Genomic DNA, 10,577 nt, shown 5'->3' on the forward strand with positions numbered 1-10,577 from the left:
TTCTCCCTTTCTCCCTCTCTCTTCCTCTCTTTATCCTCTCTCTTTCTTTCTCTCTCCTCTCTTTCTCCCCTCTCTTTCTCCCTCCCTCTCTCTTTCTCCCTCTCTCTCTCCCCCCTCTCTCCTTCCCTCCCTCCCTCTCTCCCCCCCTCCCTCTGCCTTCCTCTCTGTCTCTTTTTCTTTCTCCTCTCTCCCTCCTCTGTCTCATTATCCTTTGGGTGGGGATAGGGAGAGGCTCTAGCCGCTGGAGGAGCAGGGAAGGGAGAAGCATCTGCGAGTTTGAGTGTCTTCCTCGTCACACAAAGCCCTCTTAGAAGCCTCTTGTAGAACATGGAAGCACCACGAGGAGGGGACAGCACCTATATGCTTAAGACAAGGGTGGAGAACCTGCAGCTTTGAGGACACATGTGGCCTTCTAGGTCCTCAAATGTGGCCCTTTGACTGAATCCAAGTTTGGATCCCTACCCCTGGCTTAGGATGATGGTCAGAGAATCTTTGAGTTGGAAGCGATGTGGAGAATCACCGACTAAAATCCCTTCCTGAGGAATCTGATTCCTTCCAGAGCGTCCTTGACAAGCAGTCCCCTCCACCTTCTGCTTCGACGCCTCAAGCTGATGTTATTGAATCTCAAAGCTGACAGGGACTTCTGACGACATGTGGTCCATCCTGCAAGAGGTCAGGACATCTCTAAAATGGGTGGTGGACCAGCTTCCACTGGAAGGCCTCCAGGTGTGGAGAACCCACTGCTCCTGGGGTGGCCCATCCTACTGTTGTGTATAGTTCTTAGGAAAGTTTCCTTACACCCCTCAGTGTGGCCTCTGCGTTGTCTGCCTGCTTGTCTTGAGTCTGTCTCTGAGGACAAGCAAAAGAAATCTATTCCTTCTTCCCTATAATAGCCTTAGAGTCATTATACGACGTCATGTCCCTCCAAGCCATACCTTCCCAAGGCTAGAACAGCTCCTTCTCTGGCATGGTGGTGAAGTCCTCTGCCCTCTGAGTTGCCCTGAGCTGCATGGGTATACCATGTCATTGCCTTTTTTCAAATGGGATACTGAACTGAATCCAGTACTCCACATGTGATCTGATAAGGGCAGAAAGCCACGGGACCATCCTGTCTCTCATTCAAGATCATCCACTTTTGCCAATACAACCTAAGAACACATTCGTATCTCTGGCTGTGGTATCCTACTGTTGACTCATACTCAAATTAAGTCTATTCAATCCCCCAGGCTCTTTTCATGGGACCTGTGGTTCTTCCCCCAAATAAGTAGTGCTAGCATTTATATAATGCTTTGAAGTTTGCAAAGCATTTTACACATAGTATCTCCTTTTACCCTCACAACAAGCCTGAGAGGTAGGTGCTGTTGTTATCCTCATTTTACAGATGAGGAAACTGAGGTAAACAGCAGTTGAGTGACTTGCCCAAGTTGGTGTCTGAGACCAGTTTCAAACTCAGGGTCCTGGCTCCTACGTCCTGGGTCCTGTGCTCTGGGTCCACTGCATCATCTGCACTGATTTCTTAAACAAAAAAATGTAAGCTTTTCCATCTATCGCTATTCTGTTTCTTTTTAAATTTCATTTGGGTCCACCATTCTAACCTGCTGAAATCTTGGATCCTGAATCTATTTTATCTCAAGATGAAAAGAAATGGTCACCATCCTTTCTGGAATAACCCTTAAGACTTTTGAAGCCATCTGGCCACCCTACAGATTTCTCTATGCTAATAACTCTTCCCCTGCACACACACACACAGACACACACAGAGATCTTTGCTTTTCTCACTAGACTTTATTTTCCAAGCCTTTCATCCTCTGCATTACCATCCTTTTAACCTTCTCCAGCTCCTCCCCCCATTTCTGGCATTACCTAGGATACATCCTTTAATCAGGCTCTGACTAGTTCCAAGAATAATGGAAAGAGGCCTTCCCTCCAGCCCTGGGGTAACCTGAGAGAAGGAAGATGACACTAGCGATGCCAAGCTCATGCAGCTGATTTGGGCTGTGAAATGCGAAGATTTCTTTCCAGTTAATTTTTCTGGTCCATTTACATTCTGGGCCTATTTTAGTCCCCCCAATCATGCCTCCCGCTGAGGTGATTATTGGCAGTCCACAAATTGGCCCAAATTCTAGATGGGGCCCATGCCCATGGTGGGATCTAATTTAACCTGCTCGGCTGCTCGCCACCAGGACAGCTGGAAATAGCTTGAGGTACAAGCGCATCCTTGCCCTGATTTAATGGGCTCTGTTAACAGGAATGGAAATGAAACCTGACTTGGCAGAGCGCAGAACCATGCTCTGGAAAAAAGGGTCTGACAGCTCAAAAAGCCAGCTCTCTCTTGCTCGACTTGTAGATAAATCTATTAACAGGAACATCTCCTGGGTGGGAGGGTGGAGTCCTGTCTTTCTTCTGAGTGGCTCCATAGTATGTGGGATTTAACATATCACTATATGGTAGCCACCAATATGGAGGTCCCAGTCACCCTCCACCTGAGAGGGTGGTAAGGGCATTTAGAGTTAGGGTTAAACGTAGAGAACTGAGTTCTTAGCCCCAGCTTGGCCACTGATTCGCCAAGGGTGACCTTGGACAACATGCTTCTCTTGAACCTCGATTTCCCCACCCCACAAGATCTCGGGAAGCCTCAGGCTCATCAAACCAGATCCAAGAAGGACCTCAGCGGCTACCTAGTTCAACCCTCTCATTTTACAGATAAGGAAACTGAGGCTTGAGAGTTGAAGCAGGAATCATCATTTCTAGAATGAGGAAGGTGATGATCCAGTCATCTCCGGGAGATTATATTCAGTTATGGCTGCCGCATTTTAGAAAGAATGTGGACAAACTGTAGAACGTGCAGAGAAGGGTAATTAGGATTGTTAGGGAAGTAGAGACCAGACCATGGGCAGATTGATTGTAGGATACTGGACTGCTTAGCCTGGAGGAGAGAAGAACCAGAGGAAACAATTACTGCCTTCAAGTATTTCAAGGGCTGTCACATGGAAAAGGGATTAGCCGTGGCTAATTCTACCTGGCCCCAGAGGACCACACGAGAGTATACACTTAATACTTGTTCAGTTGAATTGTTGAACAGATGGGTGGAAGTGATGTTGTGGTCTGTGAAATGAGAGGGCTTGACAAGATGGTCTCTTAAGGATCGTGCCAACTCTAGCTTTATGTGCTCATTAAGGTCCCTCCCAGCCTTCAGATTCTATTCTACAGTTTTTCCCAGCTCTTATATTCTGGAGGACCTTCTGGCTCTGGCATTGTATTCTTTTTTTTTTTACATTTTGAGTTCCAAATTTTTCACCCTCCCTACTCTCCAAGACAGCATGCAATCTGATATAGGTTATACAAGTACAATCATATTGAACATATTTCCACATTAGTCATGTTGTGAAAGAAGAATCAGAACAAAAGGGGAAAACCACAAGAAAGAAAAAAACAAACATGCAAAAAAAGAAGATAGTATGCTTCGATCTGCATTCAGACTCCATACTTCTTTCTCTGCATGTGGATAGCATTTTCCATCATGAGCCCTCAGGAATTGTCTTAGAGACAAATCATTGCATTGTACTGAGAAGAGCTAAGTCTATTAAAGTTGGTCATCATACAATGTTACTGTTGCTGTATACAGTGTTCTCCTGGCTCTGCTCACTTCACTCAGCATCAGTTCATATAAGTCTTTCCAGGTTTTTCTGAAGTCTGCCTGCTCATCATTTCTTATAGCACAATAGTATTCCATTACATTCATGTATCACAACTTGTTCAGCCATTCCCCAATTGATGGGCATCCCCTCAGTTTCCAATTCTTTGGTGTTGTGTTCTATGGTCCCTCCAACTTTGCCATGCCATGCTTTATGTTCCCGCCAGTCTCTGGTGTTTTATGCTCTAAGGATCCTTCCAGTTAAGAATTCTGTATTCTGGAGCCCCTTCCAGTTCTGATATTCTGTCTTCCAAAGCTCCTCTAAGTCCTGCCATTCTATGCCCTGTGGCTGTTATTCAGTCATGTCTAACTCCCATGACCCCATTTGGAATTTTCTTGGCAAAGATACTGCAGTGGTTTGCCATTTCCTCATTTGCTCATTTTACAGATGAGGAAACTGAGGCAAATAGGGTGAAGTGACTTGCCCAGAATCACAAGCTAATTAAGTGTCTGAAGCCAGATTTGAACTCAGGAAGATGAGTCCTCTGGATTCCAGATCCAGCACTCTGCTGCACCACCTCACTGCTCTGGATTCTATGCTCTAAGGACCCTCTAAGTTATGATCTAAGGTTCCTCACAGCTCTGACATTCAATGATTCTATAATTTAATTAGGGATGGTTCACTGTAGAAGTCATAACATTCTGTAATTGGTCTTTGAGTATTGAGAAGTTGGTTGTAGGAAATAGGGTGTTGAGCTCGGAGGTGAGAACAGCTTGGGGGGAGGGGAAGGTCGGAGAACATAGTCACTGCCCTTGGTGTCTAAGTAGTACTGGAAAGAACAAGGCCCCTTAGTCCACTTCTCTCCTGCCTCAACACCCTACGCCCAACTTGGCTAGCAGGACCATTCTTGGCCTCTTCTCCATCTATCCAAGACCAGTAAGAGCCCCTTTATCTAGGACGGGAGTGGGAAACCTGCGGCTTTTTGACTGAATCCAAATTTTACAGAATAAATTTGTCTGCGTCTCCAAGGGTTTCCCCAGACTCTGCCTGAGCCTGACCAGTGCCTGGAAGCTCAGTGGGGACCTTGTGTCAGCTTATCATGGCATTTGAGTCAATTTAACCAACATTTATTAAGCACCTACTGTGTGCCAGGCAATGTGGCAGGTATTGGGGGCTACAAAGACAAAAGTGAAACAGTCACTGGCCTCCAGGAGATTACATTCCAGCGGGGATGGAGGCGTAGTGGAGTGGGAGAAGCAGATGACGTGGAGTCAGGTGAGGAGCAGGGCTAGAGTCCCACGCTGACCATTGTTAGCTGTGTGATTTGGGGTAAGTCATTTCCTTTCTCCAAGTAGGCCTCTGTTTGGCTTTGACCAGTTTCTTTCCAAGGTCCTTAGCTTTCTGTAACACTGTAAGCATATTTATACTTGGGCTGCTGTAGCCCTTGGAAAAGCCTAGGAAAAAAATCCCTGCCTACAAGAGATGCATTACACACACACACACACACACACACACACACACACACACACACACGCACACATGCATACATACACACATACATATTCACATATATACACACATTATATACGTATGTATATATACACATATATACATATACATACACATATATATACATATATAACAACTAGCATTTATATAGCACTTTAAGGTTTGCAAAGAATTTTGTAACTATTATCTCATTTTATCCTCACAACAACTCCAGGAGGTAGGTGTTATTATTATATCCCCATTTTTACAGTTTAGGAAACTGGGGCAAACAGAGGTTGAATTACTTACCCGGAGTCACACAGTTAGTAATGATCTGAGGCTAGATTTAAACTCAGATCTTCCTTTGGGATTTCTTTTTTTTTTTTCTTTTGGCTAGGCAATGGGGTTAAATGACTCACCCAAGGTCACACAGCTAGTAAGTGTAAAGTATTTGAGGCCTGATTTGAACTCAGGTCCTCCTGACTCCAGGGCCACTGCTCTATCCTAGCTACCCCTTCAGATCTTTCTTTGGGATGAGCAACTAGGTAGCAAAATGTGCACTCTGCTTGTGCCTGTGGATAGGGCAAAACCATTTTGCGCCTCCATGGAAATGAGGAATCCCCCCTTGTCTTCTCTCTATACAGGTGAAGAACATTCGCAGGGTCCTCAACAGAACCGAGAAGCCCAAAGGCCTCTATCCCAACTTCCTCAGCCCCGTCAGCGGCAGCTGGGTCCAACGTACGTAGTGCAATCCTCCGGGATGTGTGTGCTCAGTGAAGAAGGCTGGTGTGTTTGGGAGTGCTTCTGTTGTTTTGTTGTTGATGTTACTAATCATTGTCAAGAGTACTTAACTAGTTATGACTAATAATAGCTCTAAAGGCAACAGGGCATAGGAGATAGAGAGCTGGCCCTGGAGACAGAAAGATTGTCAGAATACTGGCTGTCTGGCCCTGGGCAAGTCACTTAACATCTTAGGAGCTCAGGTATCTCTCCAAGAGGAGAAATTTTAGTAAAAATGCTGACCCGCTTTGGCAGAGGGAATGTCCTCACTGGGAGGTCCCTTCACCTGCAAAACCACAGGTCCAGTGCAAATAATTATTGCCAGCTATCATTTATAGAGCACTTGAAGATTTGCAAAGCGCCGTATCTACAAATATCAGCTCATTTTATCCTCCCGACAACCCTGAGAGGTTGTGGAGTGAAAAGTTATCTATATCGTCCATCTACAGATGTACAGTTAAGCTATTGTTATTATTTTTATATATGAGAAAACTGAGGTAGACCTAGGTTAAATGATTTGCCCAGGGCCACACACTTTAAGGGTTGCAAAGTGTTTTACATATGTTAACTCATTTGATGTTCACAACAACCTGATTATTTCCATGTTTACAGATGAGGAAACTGAGGCAAATAGCAATTACATGACTTTCCCAGAGTCACACAGCTGGTCTCTGAGACTGGATTTGAATTCAGGTCTTCCTGACCCAGGCTCAGTGCTCTATCCACTGTGCCATTAATCTATTTCTAGTAACAATTATAGCAAGGATAGGGACTGAACCTATCTGGTATAGGGAACTCCCAGGTGAGGAAACTTCCTCTACCCATACAGGTTAGCACCTTCTGTGCTACTTTTTGTTTTAGAGAGTTGCCTAAAGCACTGAGAGGTTAAGATTGTTACTCAAGCTTCCATAGCCAGTTATGTGTCAGAGGCAGAACTGGAACCCAGGTCTTCCTGACTCTAAGGCTAGCTCTCTATCCATTATAACAAGCTGCTTCTAACAATAATAATAATAATAATAGTTACATTTCTATAGTGCTTAATGGTTATGGAATATTTGCGTTTTGTTATCACATTTGAGCATAGCCCTGTGAGGGTACTGTCCTAGGCACAAGGGGCTACTTTAAAACATAGACCACTTCCACCTCCCTTTCTAGCCCATGCTTTCTCTCCTCTGTTCGGCTGCTTTCTATGCTGCAAGCATTCATTAACGCCTCCCAGGCCTAAGCAAATGCTTTGATCTTTTTACATTCCTGACCCACCACCTCTACAGTCACATTTCCCACCTCCATCCATTGTGGCAACAGCCCTCACAAGTGGAGGCTGATTGATTCAAGCATTGCTCATTATCTCCACTTCTTACAGCCCCCTACTGAGGCCACAGTCCCCTGCAGGCCTGAGAAATCTCCTGCCTTGGTTTCCAAAAAGGGGTTCCTTCACCCTTCCTTATCTTCCCCACCACAAGTCTGCGTGTGCTCTGATATAAGTCACGAACCTCCCCGACTCTGGCACCTAGAGCTCTTGCCAAGGTTCCTTACAGGATGGGGCACAGACATCAGACTCTATAACAGGGACGCTTACCGAGTCTATAAAATCCACTTTCGCTTACAGGGGTTATGGCCTGAGGTCCACTTGGGGACCTTTAAACAGTTGGAACAAGAACAGATTGTATTTGGCTGGCCCTGTCACTCCCAAGTCCCTCCGAGGGGGGTCAGCTTGGGCCAGGGAAGGATGCTTTTTTCTGGCTCTGCACATCTGGTACATTACTGCCCCGAAACAGACGTTCAGCGACAACAATGGTGTGATGGGGGACCCAGAGTGCAGAGAGAACCCAGAGGCCCTGGACAAAGGAGGGGGCCTGGATCAGGCCATGGGGGGGAAGGAATAAGCCCAGGATTTGGAATGTGAAGACCTGGGTTCAGATCCAGGTTCTGATAATTTCTTAGCCATGTGACCTTAGGCATATTATATAACCTCTCCAGGCTCCTGTTTCCTCATGAGTAAAATGAGAGGTTCAGTGGGAAGAACTCTGGATTTGGAGTCTGAGGACCTGGGTACCAGTCCAGTCTCTGTTACTTTATTCCCCCGGTGACCTCAGCCAAGTCTCTCTGTTTTGGGCCTGTTTTCTCATCTATAAAATGAGGGCATTGGATTAGAATGCTCTCTAAGATCCCTTGTGGTTCTAGCTCTGTGAGTTATGATCCCATGTGGGTGTTCTTAACTTGGGGTCCGTGGATCCATAGGTAGATGTCAGGGGATCCATAAACTTAGATGGGAAAAAAATGGACATTTTTATTTTCACTAACTCTAACTGAAATTTAGAATTTTCTTTAACTGTCAAAGGAGGCAACAAATATTCTGAGAAAGGGTCCATAGTCTCCATAGTCTCCACCAGCCTGCCCAAGGGGTCCTAGACACAAAAAGGTAAAGAAGCCTTGGATTAGATGAAGGTCCCTTCTAGCCCCAAATCCTGGGCTCCCAGAAGGCAAGGCAGGCTTCATTACTGGCTTCAGCCAAATGTCCCTTCTGATTTCTCTCTGTACTGAGAAGCCTGGACATTCTCCTGGACTCCCAATCCTAGGCGAAAGGGCACAAGAGATCTTTCAATTTAGCTCCAACCTAACCAGGAACCCCTAGCAGAGGGGATAGACAGGTGGTGCAATGGAGAGAGCACAGAACTTGGAGTCAGGAAGACTGAGTTCAAATCCTGCCTCAGACACTCTTGGGGCTGGTCATATAAAAAAAAAATCTCTGTGCCTCAGTTTCCTCATCTGTAAAGATGGAGATAATAGTACCTATCTCACTGTTAGTGTGAGGATCAAATGAGTTAACATGCGAAGTACTTTGCAAACCTTCAAGTGCCAAATAAATGCTAGTTGTCATCATCAACATTATCATCATCATCACCATCTCTGAAAAGTAGCTGTTAAGATTCCATGTGACAGGGAACTTACTGCCTTTTTTCAGTCTGCTCAGCAATACTTGTTTTCCCACCAAGGGAGAGTTAATAAAAAATGGGAGACTTTCCAAAATGGGCAAATAATGAGAACCACAGAGGCTAGATATTTTCAGGACAGCCTTGCAAATAGGCTGAAATACCCATGGAAAGTCAGAATTTCTGCCAGAAAAGGGTCATCTTTAGACATACGTATATATAGGGTGTGCTCGGCACCTTGGGGGCACAAAAAAATATAAGGCTCAGATTTCCTCCCTAGCTCCCTTCTGACTGTCTAGTTGGTAAAATAACTCATTTATACCTAATAATTAAAAACAGAAGACAGGATGTTCTAAGTGCCCAATGGGCAGGACACATGGTAAGTTCTAGGGCTGCTCAGAGGAGGCATCAGTGTGGGTCGGGGTAGTCTGGAAATAATTCCTGGAGGAGATGGGCCTTAGACAGGGGTGGGGAATCTGTGGCCTTGAGGCCACATGTGACCTCTCTAGGTCCTCGGGTGCAGCCTTTTGACTGAGTCCAAGTTCTATAGAACAAATCCTTTTATTAAGGGGATATGTTCTGTGAAGTTTGGACTCAGTCAAAGGGCCACACTTGAGGACCTAGAGGGCCACATGTGGCTTCAAGGCTCTAGGTTTCCCACCCCTGGACTAGACCCTGAAAAAAATGGGCTTTCCATTGGAGGAGAAAATGGAATTGAGGGGGTGGTTTAGTAATTTCTCCTTTATGTATTTTGTTTGCACATAGTTTTTTCATATTGCTTTTGTCAAAACTGGTTGTGAGGCCAGTGGCAGGTCATTAAATCTCTGAGAGCAGCCAGGCAGCCTCTAAAGTACATCTTCTTAACCTGGGCTCCATGAACTTGAAAAAGATTTTTTTTAACTCAGTATAACCGGTTCCCTTGGTAATCCTCTGTGTTCTACTTTATGCATTTGAAAACTCCAGTTTTGAGAAGGGATCCATAGATTTTACTAGGCTACCAAAAGGAGGGGCCCAGGACATCAGTAAGGTTAAGGATCCCTGGCTCTGAGATTATAATCTCATCTGGGGGTGACAGGGTGGGGATTTAGAAGCTGTCTGCTCCAACTCCTCATTTTACAGATTAGGAACTGAAGACCAGGGAAGTGAAGTGACTTGCCCAAGGTAATGCAGGGAATAAGTGTCAAAGGTAGGGTCCTGTAACTCCAAAGTCAAAGGGCTTTTTCCATGATGCCAGGCAGAATCCACAGTGTTAAAGGAGAGTTTCCTCATTATTCCGCCAGCCAATGAAATAAATTGGGATTTGCTTCCTCCTGCCAAAAGAATTATTATTATTATTATTATTATCATTATTAATATTATTGTTATTATTATTATTTTACAGCATGTCCCAAAAATCTTAGTGCAGTCTTGGGCTTTAATGAGTTTAAAAGTGCTCTAAGATTTTTGGCATAGTCTGGAGAGAGAGATGTAGAGATCTGGGAGTAGCTGACATTGACATGGTAATTGAACCTATAACACCTGATGAGAAAGAAAGAGCAAGTGTTGAGAGAGAAGGCAGCTCAGGACAGAGCCCTGAGGACCACCATGGTGAGGGCAGGGGAGATGGGTGATGGTGATCCAGCAGAAGAGCCTGGGAAGGAGCAAAAGGAAGAGAAGCGGGAAGAAGCAGCCTCACAAGAGCAAGGACAGAGAGAGAGAGAGAGAGAGACAAGAGAGAGAGAGACAGGGAGAGAGAGGAAGA

The 10,577-nt window shown here is 45.1% G+C and overlaps 1 protein-coding gene across 2 annotated transcripts in view; it reads left to right on the forward strand.

The window, feature by feature from the left end:
- MAN1C1 (mannosidase alpha class 1C member 1) overlaps positions 1-10,577 on the forward strand; it is a 212,046-nt gene that overhangs the window by 180,759 nt on the left and 20,710 nt on the right. For both annotated transcript variants that reach the window (XM_027864924.1, XM_027864925.1), the window contains exon 7: positions 5,768-5,861. In XM_027864924.1, the coding sequence (XP_027720725.1) occupies positions 5,768-5,861 (94 nt within the window). The remainder of the gene's footprint in view (positions 1-5,767; positions 5,862-10,577) is intronic.

Source organism: Vombatus ursinus, unplaced genomic scaffold (assembly GCF_900497805.2).
Source record: "Vombatus ursinus unplaced genomic scaffold, bare-nosed wombat genome assembly UNPS02014777.1, whole genome shotgun sequence".
Classification (NCBI taxonomy): domain Eukaryota; kingdom Metazoa; phylum Chordata; class Mammalia; order Diprotodontia; family Vombatidae; genus Vombatus; species Vombatus ursinus.